The 19,165-nt window shown below is 41.1% G+C and overlaps 1 protein-coding gene across 3 annotated transcripts in view; it reads right to left on the reverse strand.

Moving 5' to 3' along the window:
• The window catches only part of garem (GRB2 associated, regulator of MAPK1), an 84,420-nt gene that overhangs the window by 21,694 nt on the left and 43,561 nt on the right, over positions 1 to 19,165 (reverse strand). For 2 of the 3 annotated variants that reach the window (XM_059980117.1, XM_059980125.1), the window contains exon 3: positions 18,038 to 18,168. The exons of the other annotated variant lie outside the window; for it this stretch is intronic. In XM_059980117.1, the coding sequence (XP_059836100.1) occupies positions 18,038 to 18,168 (131 nt within the window). The remainder of the gene's footprint in view (positions 1 to 18,037; positions 18,169 to 19,165) is intronic. 3 annotated transcript variants of the gene reach the window in all.

A 19,165-nucleotide genomic window follows, 5' to 3' on the forward strand; every position in this document is an offset into this window, starting at 1 on the left:
TACAGTCTCGAAGTGACTGTTCCTATTGTTTTTGTGCTCTATGCAATTAGCCTCACGGACATTCCTCTCTAAATACTGCTGTTATGTCCTCTCACACCAAAAGGGCAACTCCCTACCATCCTCTCTTAGCTGTAGCTCTATCATGCAGCCTCTGCATTCTGGAATACTGAGCTAGCAGTTCTACCCAACTCTCAGCCACATTACTGTTATTGCCCCAGTCCCCTGAGTCTATTCATATCACAAGTTCATCCTCATTAACTGTTTAACCTTTACTAAATGGGATTTAAACCAGTGGTCTTTACTTGCTATGCTACTTCTTGATTCTATATTTGCCAAACCTCGCAACTCCCACATTTCGGCTCAGTGATGAAACCCACTGCAAATCTACTTTAAACCTTCACAAGAAGCATAAGCAAATCTTTCTCCTAGGATATTGGTTCCACCCTCCAGTCAGGATGATCCATCCCTTGTGTATAGATAATTTCTGCCCCAAAAGAGATCCCAATTATCCAAGAATCTGAAATCACTGCCCACTGCACCAACCACATTCATCTGATCTATCCTATTTCTGCCCACCATAGTATGTGGCACTGGGAGTAATCCAGAGATCACTATCCTTGAGGTCTTGCCTTTTAACCTCTTTCCTAAGTTTAGAATGTTCTTAGAGTAGGTTAAAAGGTCAGCACAACATCATGGACCAAAAGACCTATACTGTTCTGTAATGTCTAACTCCCTATACTTACTCTGCACAACTTCATCCCCTTTTCTACCCATGTTACAATCTAGCAACAATGAATATACGATTGAGACAGGTTTTTATAACAAAAAAAAATTATTAAACACTGCTAAAAAAAACCCAAAAGTAAATAAAAAACTAACTTAACCGGAAGTTGACTGCTATACGGCAGCTCAAGCAGTTCTTAAAGCGAGAAATGCGAACTCAGTTCTTTAAAGTAGTATTGCAAAAAGTTCAGAATGATTTACAGCCAGTTAGAAGAGATTTTCCTTGAGGTAATTAAATCCTTTTTCGTGACGTTACTGCTGATCCCAGTCGAAGTATGCTTTGCCGAGGGATTTACGATGGAAGGAAATAAAACGGCTTAAAGGCACTGATCTTTCCTTGGTGAAATTCTGCATCCAACTCTTCCTGCTCTTTTGGCAAAGCAGGAGTTATCTTGGACACAAGTTACTAATTCCTTGTACGAAGATTAAATAAAGGTCAAACCTGTTTACCGCTAACATCAACTTTCCTCGATCCTTCAGCTTCCCGAACTTCGATAAATCTTCACTCTCCAACTGGACTGAACTGGCAGTATTGTAGCAAAACTGTCGGCAATAACCTTTCAGACTTAAGGCAGAAAGTAAAACTCCACTTTAAAACAAAATTGCGTCATAACATCGAATACACAGCAGAATGGAGTCACTGGTGAATTCAACCACAAACTGGCCTGTGTCACAGGGAGGGGTTCTCCTTTTATACCCTGTTGAAAAAAACTATCACATGACCTCTCACTGGCGGGGAAATTACGTCACTCCACCATCACATCATGCCCAGCATAGCCTCAATTACATCATGGTCATGCGACAGGCACAAGATACCCACAGGTACATAGCACCCATGATACTGGTACCAATGTGCACAACGACATCTGGCTCACCAGCCCCTTTGAGAACATACTTTCACCATTCAAGAAATCCTTTGCGACCACACATCTCCCGTCTGTTCATCTGTTTAGTTTCCTATCATCACCCTGATTCCAATCTTCCTTGCTAAGCCTCAGAGCTAATCATGGTGTCACAGACCTGGCTGTTGCTGCAATTCTCTGAAAGGTCATGCATGCCTCAACTGTATCAAAAGAGTCATACCTGCTAATGAGGGGAATGGCTCTTAGTAACAGGTGATAGGTAATACGTCTGTCAGGAACTCAATGAACAGAATCAGATTTAATATTACCGGCATCCGTCATGAAATTTGTTAACTTTATGACATGCTAAGTAAATTTAGAGAAAAAATACTGAATTGCAATAATTATGTCTATTAAACAGGTTAAAAAATAGTGCAAAAAGAAGAAATAAATAGTGAGGTGGTGTTCATCGGTTCTATGTCCATTTAAAAATCGGATGGCAGGGAAGAAGGAGCTGCTCCTGAATCATTGAGTGTGTGCCTTCAGGCTTTTGTACCTCCTTCTCAATGGTAATAATGAGAAGAGGGCTTCCCCTGGCGGGTGGGGGAGGAAGTTAGTAATAGATGCTGCTTTCTTAAGGAACCGCTCCTAAAAGATGTCTTTGATACTACAGAGGTTAGTACCCATGATGGAGCTGACTAATTTTACAACTTTCTGCAACTTACTTCAATCTTGTACAGCAGCCCCCCACCCCATACCAGACAGTGATGTAGCCAAGCAAAATGCTCTCCATGGTACATTTGTAGGAATTTTTGAGTGTTTTAGTTGACAAACCAAATCTCAAACTCCAAATGAAATATAGCTGGCCTTGTCTTCTTTATAACTGCAACAATATGTTGCGCCCAAGTTAAACCCTCAGAGATACTGACACCCAGGAACTTTAAATTGCTCACTCTCTTCACCTCTAATCCCTCTGAGGATAGGTTTGTGTTCCATTATCTTACCCTTTTGGAAGTCCACAGTCAGCTCTTTGGTCTTGCTGACGTTGAATGTGACACTCCTCAACTAAGTGTAATATCTTGCTCCAGAAACTTCAAGAGCTAAAGCATATTCCATTGTTACTAAGTAGGTCATTGTCATAATGTAAAAGCACTGCACCAACTTTGCACATAGCAAACTCTGACTGACATCAATGAGAGTGTTACAAAATAATTGTTTTAGTGATGTGGGTTAAGGGGCACTTGGTTAAGTAGCAACCTTTTAGAAATAATGCCGTAGAATCCTTTCTAATCATCCAGAAGAGCAAGCAAAGCCTCAACTGAGAGTCAAAGGCCATCTCCAAATCATGGAAAATAAAATAAAACTCTGAAACAAAAGCAGAAATGCTGGAAGAATTCAGCTGGTCATTGAGCATCTGTAGAAACAAATTAGTCACCAATTTAGGTCAACAGCCCTTTCTCAGAACCTCCTATTGAAGCTCAGCTTAGATTTTTATATTAAGATTTCTAAACAGTCCACTGAGCCCACAACTTTGTTTATACGTGATATATGCAATTTAAAAATGCAGTGAATGCTGCCTGGACTAGAGAGGATGCCTTGACAATATATTGAGTAACTGGAGGAAAGCAAAAGGGTATGTCAGAGTTAAGCTTTTTTTTAAATAAAAGTGATAGGTACATGGAATGCCTTACCGGGGGCTGGTGTTAGAGGCAGATACATTGAGGGCATTTAAGAAACTTAGATAAGCACATGGATGATAGGAAAATGGACGGCTATGTAGGAGGGGGCTAGATTGATTTTAGAGTACGATAAGAGGTCCACAAATGCTGCAAACCCTCCAAATTCCTCCATCAGCTTAACATTATATTTAATAAAAATCATGCGTGCCTGGGACACAATAAACCTGCAGGGGGTCCAATAATCAGCTCCACAGGTAATTAAATACTTCAGCACTTCTCAGTTTGGAAATCATTGCGTGGTACTGTGTATTTATCTCAAATTCAAAATCAATGTAGAATTGTATAACCAACTTCACCTGATGGTGACAAGAGGACAGGTAGGGACAGGTGTAGCTTCTCCTACTCACTGGGGGTGTAAGTGCCAGGAGAATGAGGACGCGTGAATGGAGAGGGATAAGCAGACTAGGAAGTCACAAAAAAAGTGGTCCCTATGAAAAGCAAGCAATGGGGATGAGGGGGGGGGGGGGAAGAGAAAGTCAGACAGGACAGTGATAGGATCCTGCTGCATCCACCAGAAATCACAAAGTAAACTCTATCCCTCTTTGGTCTGGGTATAGGGATGTCCAGGAGATGGGGGAAATACAAGTGATGGAACATGGGCTCCATCAATTACAGTAAAAGAGTAGAAAAGGGAAAGAAACATCAGGAATGGTCCAAGTTAATTTGAGGGCAGGAAGCAACACCAATGAAGTCATTGATGTTGTAGAGAAAAGGTTGAGAGAATTGCTAAGCTATCATGCAGTAACCGAAACGCTCCTATGCACATAGCCTTTGTTGCTGCCCAGCTAGAGTTTCCTTTTCGATAACACTTTACTAAAGTGCCGCAGTTTTCAGGCCGTTTAAATAATCTCCTGCTCAGAGCAATGGTTAGTTTGTACAGCTGTGAAAAAATTGAAGGAACGTTGGCAGTCAAAGTAGGTGTGCAACAAGGACTGTTGGAGGATAATGGGCTGTGAGACTACCCATGGCTACACATAATGAATCAAAAGTCATTGAGGCCAGGAGCAAGTTCTGCCAGGCAGATCAGTGTTAGTGGAGGTGAACTCGTTGACCATTCATCCCAGAAAGAAGCAGAGGGTCCCAAGTACTTCCTGATGAGAGAAAGAAGTGTACAAATGCTGGATATCTATGGTGAAGATCAGATGATAGGGACTAGGGAATGGGATATTGTCAAAATGGTAGACAGCATGAGATGCATCTTGAAGGTAGGTCGTAAACGACCAGTCAAAGGGAAACAATAGAGTCAGGGTATGAAGAAATAAAAACCAGCTGCTGGAGGAACTCAGCAGGTCAGGCAATTTTGATTGAGACCCTTCAAATTGAAGGGCTAAGTTTGGTGGAGCAAGAGCAGGCAAAAACAATGGGTCTATGAGGATAGTCCTATTGCTCATCTTTGTGTAGAGTAGGGGCAGAATCAGAAGAGATCTCAACTTCAAGTTTAATTGCCACTCAACCATGTACAAATACAGCCAAATGAAACAGCATTACTCTGGAGCTAAAGTGCAAAACACAGTACCAACAATCATAAAAAGCACAAGGCACATATAGCACATACAAAGTGCGTACAAGATAGCACTAAAATACAGTCACACAAGAAAAATATAGCACAATACACCTTGTCTTCTGCTGTGCGAACACTAGAGGCAGCATCGACTCCAACATGGGCACTGTACCACTGCTTCCGACACTCTGGTGGAGAATTTGACTCTAACGCCTATCCCTGGGTGCTGCAAACAGGCAACAGTGCAGTCTGATGCCTAGTCCTCACTACAACTGAGGCCATGCAGTTTCCCCGCTGTCCATCTTTGCCGTTTGCCAATAAACCAATGAATAGGGACTTCCAGCATTCCAATCCACAAATGTTATAAAGGGTCTTGCAGTCACAAGAAAAGAGACCAAAAGCAACCAAGCCAATCACTTGCCGTTAGACCGCACATCTCCTAAGCACACTGACACCTCTCTGTTGCACCAGGTCCAACTCCTTCAGTTTCTCCATCAACAAGCAACTCACTGATGGGGTAGACTTGCAGTACATTAAGCTCTTAATGTCCAGCGAAGTCTTTAATAAAGACAGTAACATCTTTGGTTGATCCTGTAGAATAGTGGTCGCCAACCCGTCGAACTCGATCAACTGGTCAATCTTTGAGACTTTCCCAGTAGATCCCGAAAAAAAATGAAAAATAAATATACAAATACTGTTGAGAGATTATTTCCAGGTTGCGGGGTTTTTGTTCTGTTCTTTCTGCCTAGTGCGCATGCGCATAGGTCCCCCGCACTACACAGTGTACTTCAGTGGTCCCCAACCACTGAGGCCACGAGGAAACTATATGAGTCAGCTGCACCTTTCCTCATTCCCTGTCACAGCCACTGATGAACTTGAACCCACGAGGTCATCAGTTGCCTAAACGTGCAGCCGGCGGGAAGTGCCGATGCTACCGCTCGGAGTGCGGCTGGCGGGAAGAGCCGATGCTACGGCCCAGAGTGTGGCTGGCGGGAAGAGCCGATGCTACGGCCCAGAGTGTGGCTAGCAGGAAGAGCTGATGCTACGGCCCGGAGTGCGGCCGGAGGGAATCACTGATGCTACTGGCCCGGAGTGCGGCCGGCGGGAAGAGCCGATGCTACGGCCCGGAGTGCGGCTGGCGGGAAGAGCCGATGTTACGGCCCGGAGTGCAGCTGGCGGGAAGAGCCGATGTTACTGGCCTGGAGCGCGGCCGGCGGGAAGTTCCAATGCTACTGGCCCGGAGCGTGAACCCGTTTAGCACACAGAATGTTCATGGGGAATCCGGTGCTAAAATATTCACAGACGACCTATTTCGGGCTCAAGGTTTCCTAAGTATCAGAGCAGCTACCTCGCTGTGATCTGCTGAAACATACTTTTGTCAGTCGATAGATCCTACAAAGCGGGCGGGCGTGGGCCTCTCGCTCTCCTCGCTCGGTTGGTCGTTCTGTCTGGACTGTAACCACCATGGCCCTGGCACCGGGACCTCCAGCCCTGACCTTGTCCTCTCACCCCACCCATGACCAGCCGCACCTGGCCAGGGCGTCTGGCAGCAGGCGGGCAGAGGATGGAGTTTGGGCCAGGAGGCTGTCTAATGCGGCAATGGAGCCCTCAAAACTGCTTTGGTACCCTGAGTCCAAGCACCCTGCACTTAAAGATGAACCCCTTGAGCTTGTTCCATGGAAAAAACATGAGCAGGGCAGGACAGCAGCTAAGTGCCGAGAGCCATGAAGGTCGTGTTTAACACCCACCTCCCCCCCCATATTAAACTGGTCCACGGTGCAAAAAAAAAAGGTTGGGTACCCCTGGTGCTTATGCATTATTTCTACTTCCGGGTTGTGGGGTTTTACTTCCGGTCTTTGCTGCCCCAGTGCGCATGCGTGTGACTTATCAATTTGGAGTCGATCTCGCCTTTCACTAAGGCCGAGGTAGTGGATCTTGGTCTTAAAAAGGTTGGTGACCACTACTGTAGAAGCTGCTGCGACCAAGCATGTCACCATTTTAACAGAGATCTCCTGGTGTAATGATATTTAACAGTCCAGGAGACATTGATCAGGTAGTGTCCAAGAATGCCAAGTGACCTGTGAAAGGTAAAGGCAAGTCTGACAAGACCACAACTCCACTATACTTGTCTGTGAGTTTGGTGACCTAGTTAGTAATGGTACAGAATGACTGCAGTACTATGTGTTTAGAGAATAGTGGGTGGAGTAGATGTGGGGAGTGGAGAAGTTAAGGTGGTTAATGTAGCCCTCTACACTCTGTGCTGATGTGTGGTCATAACTTGAAATGCTGACCAGCCCTTTGCCTCCACAGATGCTACTTGACCCACTGAGTTCCTCCCAGCAATTTGCTCTTCCTCCAGATCCCAGTATCCACAGAATCTTATGACTCCCTTAAATTATAGTCACCAATTCCCACTATAAACTTCAACGGACTTAGTACACACAACTTCTTAGGTACAAGTTTTTTAATTCCACTACCTGGTGTGTTCATCAGTCCACAGTAAGAGAAATTGTCTACAAATGAAGGAAATTCAGTACTGTTGCTAATCTCCCTAGCAGAAGATAAGATCACACCAAGAGCACAACACGCCATGCTGAAGGAGGTGAAAAAGAACTCAAGAGTAACAGCAAAAATCCTGCAGAAATCTGTAGAACTTGCTGAAGTCTCTGTTCATATGTCCATTATAAGAAAAACACTGAACAAGAATGGTATTTGTGGAATGTCACCACGGAGGAAACCATTGTTCTCCAAAAAAAAACTCAAAAAAAAACATTGCTGTATGTCTCAGATTTGAAAAGAACCTTCTGGATATTCTACAATGCTCCTGGGACAATGTTTCGTAGACAAATGAGACACAAGTTGAACTTTCTGGCAGAAATGTACACGGCTATGCTTGGAGGACACTGCACACCAACACCAAAATCTCATCCCCACTGTGAAGCATGGTGGAAGGAGAATCGTGGTTTGGGGCTGCTTTGCTGCCTCAAGTCTTGGACAGCTTGCAATCATTGAGGGAACAATGAATTCAAAATTATATCAAGACATTTTACAGGAGAATGTCAGGGTAGCTGTCCATCCCTGAAGCTTAATAGAAGTTGGATAATTCAACAAGACAAGTTGGATAATTCAACAAGACAATATCTCAGAGACAAGAGTAAATCAACAACAGAATGATTTAAAAAGAAGAAAATTTGTGTTTTGGAATGGCTGAGTCAAAGTCCTGACCATAATCCTATAGGAATGCTGTGGAAGGACCTGATCCAAGCAGTTCATGCGAGGAACGCACCATCATAGCAGAGCAGAAGCAATTTTGTAAGGAGGAATGGCCTAAAACACCTCCAAGCTGATGTGCAGTACTGATCAACTGTTGCTGGAAACATTTGTCTGAAGTGAATTTATTGCTATTCAAGGGGGTCACACCAGTTACTGAAAGCACAGGTTCACATACTTTTTCCAACAAATACATTTAATATTGGATCATTTTTCTCAATAAATAATGTTACGTATTCAGGCAACAATAAATATATGAGTTCGGCAAGGGTTTCTTATAACAAACAACACGTTTATTAAACACAGAAAACAAACCCCCCAAAAGTAAACAAACACTACCGTAACCGGAAACAGCTGCTGAGCGGCAGCCCAAACAGTTCATAAAGTGATATTCCAAAAACAGTTCTTTAAAGTGGTATTGCCAAAAGTTCGATATGCTCACAGTCCATTTAAAAGGAGAGACTTTATAGGACGATTTAGGTTCTCTTTCAAGTCGCTTGCTTCGATCCCCGACATTGAACTTCCCACGAAGAATTCACGAAACAGAACGGCTTAAAGGCACTGACCTTTCCTTCTCCACTACCTTCAATCCTTTCTGGTTACCCAGGGATTAACACGAAGATAGTCAACGAAATCCTTCCAAATAAGGATCAAACAAAGGTCGCCCCCATTTCACCGTAGAAAGCAATTCTCCTCGATCTTTAACTTCCAACTTCGAATCTTCACTCTCCACTAATTTCCTCGAACTAACAGAATCATAAAGAACCTGCTGGCAATAACCTTTTAAACTTTAGGCATTAAATAAAAACTTCATCCTTCAACTAAACTGCGTCATCTCTTAAAACACGCAGTGGCATGAAGTCAACCTGGCAAATCCAGCCACGAACTGCCCCTCCTCACAGGGTGGGGTCTACCTTTTATAACCTGTAAAAAAAACCCGTCACATGATCTCTACTGGCGGAAAAATGACGTCATTCCACCATCACAAGACCATCACCTCAAGTCCAGTACAGCTTCAACCCCAGTCACATGACAAGGGCTCCACTGTCATGTGTCACGAGTACGTAACACCTCCCTCCAAAAAAAAAACATTTTTGGTCTGACAAGAACAAAAATTTTTAACAATTGCTTACAAGAAAAACAAAGGTATAAATTTTATAACATACACAATATACAATACCATCATATAACAGCTTATAACTCACAATACAGTAGGAGTGTTACAATTGGAAAAAAAACCACTCCATAAAAAAAAAATTACAGTGTACATTCAACATCGAGATAGACAATCAGCAACCACATTATCTTTACCTTTAATATGAGTTATCAGAATATTGTACTCTTGTAACATCAAACTCCAATTTAATAATCTCCTGTTTTTGTTTTTCATCTTACTCAGGAAAACTAACGGATTATGATCAGTGTAAACAATAAGTGGTTTCTGAGTTGTACTAACATATACCTCAAAATATTCCAAAGCTAAAACAAGAGATAACAATTCTTTCTCTATTGTCGAATAATTTCTTTGATGCTTATTAAATTTCTTAGAAAAGTAAGCTACTGGATGATCAACCTCATCACCCTCATTCCTTTGCATTAATACTGCTCCTGCAGCCTCATCACTAGCATCCACAGCCAATGAAAAAGGTTTTCCAAAGTCAGGTGCCTTAAGCACAGGTTGTTGACATATCATTGTTTTCAATTTTTCAAATGCTTCTTGACAAGGCACCGTCCATACAAACTTCTTATTCTTCCGCAGAAGGTTAGTTAATGGAAGGGCAACATTAGCAAAATTCTTACAAAATTTCTGATAATATCCTACCATTCCCAAAAACCTTCTGAGAGTTTTTTTCCCCGTTGGAATGGGAATCTCTAAAATTGCATGAACTTTTGCCTGAACAGGAGCTACCTTACCTTGACCCACAACATAACCAAGGTAAGTCACAGTGGCATGTCCAAATTCACTCTTAGCTAAATTAATAGTTAAGTTAGCTTTTGAAAGCCTTTCAAACAATTTCTCCATCGCAATAATGTGTGCTTCCCAAGTATCATTTCCTGTCACTAAATCATCAATATAAGCATCAGTATCTTTCAATCCCTGAATCACACAGTTAATCATCCTCTGGAAAGTACCTGGGGCATTCTTCATCCCAAATGGAAGAACATTATACTCATATAACCCAGATGGAGTTACAAATGCAGAAATCGCTCTACCTCTGTCCGTTAATGGAACACACCAATATCCTTTCAATAAATCAATCTTTGTAAGGAACTTTGCCTTTCCAACTTTATCTACACAATCATCTACTCTAGGAATTGGATATGCATCTGTTTTCGTTACAGCATTCACCTTCCTATAATCTGTACAAAACCTAATACTACCATCTGGCTTTGGCACCAGAACACATGGCGAACTCCAATTCGAGTTAGAATGTCTAATGATATTATTCTCTAACATATATTCAATTTCTTTCTCAGCAAGTTCACATTTTTCCATGTTCATCCTAAATGGATGTTGTTTAATAGGTTTGGCATCCCCAACATCTACATCATGTGAAGCTATAGTAGTCCTTCTCGGAACATCTGGAAACAACTCCCTATATTTAAAAATCAACTCCTTCATCTGTTGTCTCTGCTCTAACTGTAAATGTGCTAATTTTTCATCAATATTTTCCAGAATGGTTGAATTTGGTAACCTAACAGAAACAATGTTGGATTTAGAATGAAAGTCAGATGAATCATCTATCATGTTCCTAGTTAAATCAAACTCATTCTCACTAACCACAACAGTCACAGTATCAGATTGTTTCTCAAAATATGGTTTCAACATATTTATATGGCAAAGTTGTGTTGACCTTCTACGATCTGGAGTTTTTACCACGTAATCCACATCATTGATTTTAGACACAATTTCATAAGGACCATGAAATCTAGCTTGTAAAGGATTTGTCTGCACTGGGAAAAGAACCAACACCTTATCTCCAGGCTTAAACATCCTCATCCTAGCATCTTTATCATACCAAGTCTTCATTTTCTCCTGAGCCAACTTTAAATTTTCCTTAGCTAAGCTACAAGCTTTATGTAACCTGTCCTTAAATTTCAACACATAGTCCAACAAATTAGTGTGTACTTCCTTATTAATCCACTGTTTTTTCAACAAAGCTAAAGGTCCTCTAACTCTATGCCCAAACACAAGTTCAAATGGACTAAAACCTAAAGATTCCTGTACCGATTCCCTTACTGCAAATAAAAGTAAGTTTATACCCTCATTCCAGTCACTTTCATTTTCCACACAAAATGTCCTAATCACATTCTTGAGGGTAGAATGAAACCTCTCCAAGGCACCCTGCGATTCTGGATGGTATGCAGACGAAGTGATTTGCTTAGCTCCCAATTTATAAACTATCTGTTGAAACAATCCAGACATAAAATTACTGCCTTGATCAGTTTGTATCTCCTTAGGTAATCCAAAATAAGTAAAAAAATTTATAAGGGCCTTTGTCACAGTCTTAGCTTTTATATTCCTAAGTGGTACTGCCTCTGGAAACCTAGAAGAAGTACACATGATAGTCAACAAATACTGATAACCAGTTTTTGTCTTTGGTAATGGACCAACACAATCTACAATAACTTTAGAAAATGGTTCACCAAATGCTGGGACAGGTTGTAATGGAGCTACTGGTGTAACCTGATTTGGTTTACCCACAATTTGACAAGTATGGCACGTTTTACAAAACATCGCCACATCTTTTCTTAGACCAGGCCAGTAAAAATGTTTTAAAATCTTGTCCACAGTTTTCCTTACCCCTTGATGTCCACCTAAAGGCACACTATGAGCTAAAGTCAAAATCTCATTTCGATAAGCTTTTGGAACAACTACCTGGTAAACAACATTCCAATCCTCACTTGCAGGAATTGTAGGCGATCTCCACTTCCTCATCAACACTCCTTTTTCCAAGTAATATCCTACTGGCACCTTATCAATTTCACTATCTAGTAAAACCTGCTCTCTTAATTTTATAATCTCAGAGTCTCTATTCTGCTCTGCTATCATCTCCTTCCGAGACAAAGATAAATCTTTATAGTCAGACTTACTCCCAGAATCTTGTTCAAACAACGAAGATAAGAAAGTCTCTGACACATCCTCAAAACTCGAATCCTGAGTTGAACAGTCCTGAATAACAACCTCATTCTGCGCATCAATCTTTTTAGCCATAGCTCTAGTCACAACACAGGAAGAATCTGTGTTAGAATTCAACTCTGGTTCCTCTGACTCCATTGTCAAATGCACTTCAGGAAAAACTTGTCCACCTGCCAAGTCATTACCTAACAATACAGAAATACCCTTCACAGGTAAGCTATGCTGTAATCCTACTTTAACAAATCCAGTAACTAACCCCGACTTTAAATTTACTTTATGTAAATGTACAGGCATAAAATCACTTCCAACACCTCTTATGTAATTTACCTCACCAGTATCAGACTCTTCATCAAACTTCAACACACTGTCTAACATCAATGATTGAGAAGCACCAGTATCCCTAAGGATTTTTATTGGCACCAGAGTAGATCCTTCCTTCAAGGATACAAACCCTTCAGTTACAAAATGATCATATCCCTTTCTAACTTGGTCAGACTCTAACAAAGCCTCATTTGTGTTTATCAAACCCTGTAACTTTACAGGTGCTTCAGTATGTTGCACACAAGCATCTGGAACTGCTTCCTTCTCTTTCTTTTTCAATTTGAAACAGTTAGCTATTACATGGCCAGGCTTCTTACAATAGTTACAAGTAAGACCAAACTGTCTTTCCTTCACAGGCTTTCCTTTCTCATCAACTTTCTCATTAACCTCCGATTTAATTTCAAATTTACCTGGAGTCTCCGTGTTATTTTTCCTCTTAAAAATTCTGCCCTGAGGAAATTTGTTCTTATGGATCAAAACATACTCATCAGCTAATCTAGCACAGTCCTGCAATTTATCAGTATCCTTCTCATTTAAGTAGGTCCTTACTTCAACAGGAATGCTTCTTTTAAATTCCTCCATTAAAATCAGCTCTCCCAATGTATCATAGTCCCCATTTACATTTTTAGAAGAAACCCATCTCTCAAAACACATAGCTTTATCATAGGCAAATTCCACATAAGTTTTTTCCACAGACTTTTTCAAACTTCTGAATCTTTCCCTATATACTTCTGGGACTAACTCATATGCGTTTAAGATGTGCCTCTTTACAATATCATAATCAAGTGCTTGCGCAGCTGTTAAAGCTGTGTAAACTTGTTGTGCTTTGCCTTTAATTACACTCTGTAACAACACTGACCATTTATCTTTCGGCCACTCTGACATCCGAGCAATAGTTTCAAAATGTTGAAAATACCTTTCCACTTCTGTTTCACTAAATGGAGGGACCAATTTAATTTCTTGACTAGCAACAAACGTTTTTTTAGAACCAGAAGATTGATTTCCAGTCCTTAATTCCTCCATTGCATATGCAAATTCTCTCTGCTTTTGTTCCACCTCCAATTTACACCTCTCCAATTTCATTTGTTCGATTTGCAACTGCATCTCCAGATTACTTATTGGAAACGACTCTAAAATCGAATCATCAAAAACACCCGAATCCACATAGTGTGACGCGATTTTCCTCTGTATTACAGCCTTAGAAGTAGTCTGCAAAATACCTTTAAGTCGCAATCTACTAGCTATCTCAAACACCTCAGTTTTTTTCGCCTTCGCCAACACCTCCGCAGCTGGCGAAGCCAGAAACTCATCAATATTCATTGCTGCCGAATACCACAACAAGCCAAACAAAAGAACCGAGTAATCCCCGTTTCCAAAACACCGATTTAAAAGTCAGCAAGCATTCAAACTCAAAAGTTTCAATCCAGACGCAGCCCCCATATTTAATGTTACGTATTCAGGCAACAATAAATATATGAGTTCGGCAAGGGTTTCTTATAACAAACAACACGTTTATTAAACACAGAAAACAAACCCCCCAAAAGTAAACAAACACTACCGTAACCGGAAACAGCTGCTGAGCGGCAGCCCAAACAGTTCGTAAAGTGATATTCCAAAAACAGTTCTTTAAAGTGGTATTGCCAAAAGTTCAATATGCTCACAGTCCATTTAAAAGGAGAGACTTTATAGGACGATTTAGGTTCTCTTTCACGTCGCTTGCTTCGATCCCCGACATCGAACTTCCCACGAAGAATTCACGAAACAGAACGGCTTAAAGGCACTGACCTTTCCTTCTCCACTACCTTCAATCCTTTCTGGTTACCCAGGGATTAACACGAAGATAGTCAACGAAATCCTTCCAAATAAGGATCAAACAAAGGTCGCCCCCGTTTCACCGTAGAAAGCGATTCTCCTCGATCTTTAACTTCCAACTTCGAATCTTCACTCTCCACTAATTTCCTCGAACTAACAGAATCATAAAGAACCTGCTGGCAATAACCTTTTAAACTTTAGGCATTAAATAAAAACTTCATCCTTCAACTAAACTGCGTCATCTCTTAAAACACGCAGTGGCATGAAGTCAACCTGGCAAATCCAGCCACGAACTGCCCCTCCTCACAGGGTGGGGTCTACCTTTTATAACCTGTAAAAAAAAACCCGTCACATGATCTCTACTGGCGGGAAAGTGACGTCATTCCACCATCACAAGACCATCACCTCAAGTCCAGTACAGCTTCAACCCCAGTCACATGACAAGGGCTCCACTGTCATGTGTCACGAGTACGTAACAATAAATAAGTATATAAATATTATTTATGCTATTTATTTGTGCTATTTATTTAAATAGGTTCTCTTTACCCAGCTGAATGAAGATCTGATCACATTTTAGGTCTTCTTCTGGGGCAAGTGGGACCAGTACAAAAGGGATGGGCTGCATTTGAATCTGAGGGGGACTAATATTCTTGTGGGTAGATTTACTAGAGCTGTTGGGTGTGCTTTAAACTAATAAGGCAGGGTGATGGGAACCAGTATGATAGAGCTGAGGATGAGTCATCACGTTTACAAGTTGATGATGGGTGTAACATGAATGCAAGGAAGGACAAGCCAATGATTGGATACAAATGCATACAGAGTTAAATTGCACCAGGGGCAAAATTCAAATGATGTAGGATGTATTTAAGTGCATAGAGCATTCAGAATAAGGTGGGCAAGCTCGTGGTGCTTGGCAATTGGAGGTTGGTCAGTATGATGTTGTGGGCATCACTGAGTCGTGGCTGAGGGAAGGTCATAGTTGGAAGCTTAGCATCAATAGGATATGCTTTGTATTGAAAGGACAGGCAGGAAGGCATAGTTGGTGGTGTGGCTCTGTTGGTAAGAGATGGAATTACATCTTTAGGAAGAGGTGACATAGGAGCAGAGCTTGAATCTTTTTGGATGGAGTTAAGAAATTGCAAGGGTAAAAAAATTATGGGGATAATATGCAGGCCTCCAAATAACAACCAAGATGTGGGGTTGAGATTGCAAAGGGAGCTGGAAAAGGAATGTTTAAAGGTAATGACACAATTGTAATGGGGGATTTCATAATGCAAAGAGATTGGGAAAAATCAGGTTGGTGTCAGATCGCAAGACAGGAATTTGTTGAATGTCTACGAGATGGTTTTAGAGCAGCTGGGGCTTGAGCTGACTTGGGGCAAGTCCATCTTAGATTGGGTGTTCAGTAATAACCCAGATCTTATTAGGGAACTTAACATAAAGGGACCATTAGGAGGAAGAGATCATAATGATTAAATTCATACTGCAATTTGAGAGGGAGAAGCATAAGTCACATGTATCAGTACCACAATAAAATAAAGGGAATTACAGAAGCACGAGAGAGGAGCTTGCCCAGGTGGATTGGAAGAGGATACTGGCAGGAATGACGGCAGAGCACAGATGACTGAAGTTTCTGGGACACAATTTCTGTTCACAAGACACAGGCATATGTCCCACAGAGGAAGTTGTTCTCAAATGGCCGGGGTAGGCAATCATGGCTGCCAAAGGAAGTTAAAGACTACATAAAAGCCCAGGAAAGAGCATATAAGGTAGTAAAAGTGAGTGGAAAGTTGGATGATTGGTAAGTATTTAAAATCCAACAAAAGGCAACTAAAAGGAAAAAGATGAAATATAAAGGCAGACTAGCCATAATATAAAGCAGGATATCAAAAGATTTTTCAGTTATATAGAGTAAAAGGGAGGTGTGAATTGATATTGAACCACTAGAGAATGATGCTTGTGAGGTAGTGATGGCGGACAAAGAAATAGCAGATGAACTTATGGGTACTTTGTATCTGCCTTCACTATGGAAGACACTAGCAGTGCGCCAGAGGTCCATGAGTGTCAGGGAGCAGGAGTGAGTGCCATTGCTACTACAAAGGAAAAGATGCTAGGCAAACTGAAAGGTCTTGAGGTGGATAAGTCACCTGGACCAGATGGACTACATCCCAGAATCCTGAGAGAGGTTGCTGAAGAGATAATGGAAGCATCGGTCATGATCGTTCAAGAATCACTTGATTTTGGCATGGTCCCACAAGACTGGAAGATTGCAAATGTCACTCCACTCTTTAAGGGAGGAAGGCAAAAGAAAGGAAATTATAGGCCAGTTAGCTTGAGATCAGTGTTTGGGAAAGTGTTGGAGTCTATTATTAAGGATGAGGTTTCGAGGTACTTGGAGGCTAAAGTTAAAATGAGTCAAAGTCAGCATGATTGCTGTAAAATCTTCCCTGACAAATCTGTTAGAGTTCTTTGAGGAAATAACAAGCAGGGTGGACAATGAAGAGGCAGTGGATTTCATTCACTTGGATTTTCAGAAGATGTTTGATAAGGTGCCGCACATGAGACTGATTAAAAAGATAAACTCCTATGGTGTTACAGGAAAGATACTGGCATGGATAGCAGAATGGCTGAAAGGCAGGGGGCAAGTGGAAATAAAAGGGGCCTTTTCTGGTTGGCTGCCAGTGACTAGTGGTGTTCGCAAGGGGTCAGTATTGGGGCTGCTACTTTTCACATTGTTTGTCAATGATTTAGATAATGGAATTGATGGCTTTGTGGTAAAGTCTGCAGATGATATGAAGAAAGGTGGAAGGATAGGTAGTGTTGAGGAAGCAACACAATTGCAGCAGGGCTTAAACAAATTGGAAGAATGGGCATAAAAAATGGCAGACAGAACACAGTGTTGGGAAATGTATGATAATACAATTTGGTAAAGGGAACCATAGAAAGAACTATTATCTAAATGGGGAGAAAGTTCAAACATTAGAGGTGTACGGGGACTTAGGAGTCCTCGTGCAAGACACCCAGAAGGTTCACTTACAGGTTGAGTCTGTGGTAAAGGCGGCAAAGGCATCAATGTTGGTACTTCTTTCAAGGGGAATACAATATAAAAACAAGGAAATAATGCTGAGCCTTTATAAGGCACTATTCGGGACGCACTTGGAGTACTGCCAACAGTTTTGAGCCACATATCTCAGAAAGAATGTGTTAACACTGGAGAGAATTCAGAGGAGGTTCATGAGGATTATTCTGGGAATGAAAGAGTTAATATACGAGGAGCATTTAGCAGCTTTTGGCCTGTACTCACTGGAATTTAGAAGAATGCGGGGAGTTCTCATTGAAACCTACCAAATGTTGAAAGGACTAGTTAGGGTGGATAGGAAAAGGATGTTTTCTATGGTGGGGGTATCCAGAACTAGAGGACGCAGCCTCAAAATTGAAGGATCTCAGCCTGAAACATCGACAGTGCTTCTCCTAATAGATGCTGCCTGGCCTGCTGTGTTCCACCAGCATTTTGTGAGTGTTGTTTGAATTTCCAGCATCTGCAGATTTCCTCGTGTTTGTTATTTCTGTAGAATAGTTTACTTTCCTTAACACACAAACGTTCAAAAACATTTATTCAAGCTCTGACCTTAACATTAAACGTTATTTCCTCCATGACATATACTCTTTCTGGGAAGGCTTTTGCCACCTCCTCCACACTGTTGAAGTATTGCACGGGTTCCTTGATATCTCTGTCTTGTTCCAGTAACTTAAATTGTCCTGCAAAAGGCAATAAACAAAACTACATTTCAAAAAATGACACATCAAACATGTCCTACCAATCTTTCTGGCTTCCACATGTTTTAAGTACCTTGGTTGAACATAAAAATGTAAATACTGTCCTAGTAAGAGATAATAACTGTATGCAAGAATAGGAAAGCTGATAGTCAATTATGGCAAATACAACAGGTGTACCCCCCCCCCTTACAAAGGTAGAGCATTCCTATGAAACCTCTCAAGCCGAAATGGCATAAAGTGAAGAACCATTAATTTATATGGGAAAAATTTTCATAAAAGCGAAAATCTTCTTTGTAATGCGAAAACAGATTACTAATGTAGGTCTTTTGTAAAAGTGAAGTGACGTAAAGCGGGGGGGCACTTGTACACAAATCCTTTAAACTCAGCTCAATTCCACAGTTCCCTAAAGTTGTTATAGCCAGGAGTGGTAGTGGGGGATAAGCTCCTTCTAAATGCTCCCAATAGCCTCCATCTTAAGTAGCCTCTAACTACAAAGCCTAGCTCCTGGCTTTCACGTGTGGCTTAGCTACTAAGCCTGGTGGAACCAATTTTACTGGAAGGAGAAGGGGCAAAGGCAGGTTCCTGGTGCATCATCTTGCCCAACCAAACCTCAAGAACCTATATTTTCTTTGGTCTGCTTTTGCTAAGTACTGTTCTGTGTTCAGATGAACCAAAACAAATGATTAAAAATATTTTAGTCAGTCTTAAGCCACCTACTGTTCAGCTAAAATAGCTTCAGCATTTCTCCAAAATCAGCTTTGCTTTTCTCACATTTTGTTGTTTTACATCCTTGGGTACCTTAAAAATCCAATCTGCTCTGAAGTGTCTGTTTCAGTCTGTATTAAGTATTTCACAACTATTCCGTTTTGCAGAATGAACTCTGAACTATTATAGCACTTAATTTAAAAATGAAAATTAACTTTTTAAATCTAGTAAAATTATATTTTAGATCTAGTAGTTTTTGCCACTAAGCCCCATA

The sequence above is a fragment of the Hypanus sabinus genome, chromosome 1 (genome assembly GCF_030144855.1).
Source record: "Hypanus sabinus isolate sHypSab1 chromosome 1, sHypSab1.hap1, whole genome shotgun sequence".
NCBI classification, from domain to species: Eukaryota; Metazoa; Chordata; class Chondrichthyes; order Myliobatiformes; family Dasyatidae; genus Hypanus; species Hypanus sabinus.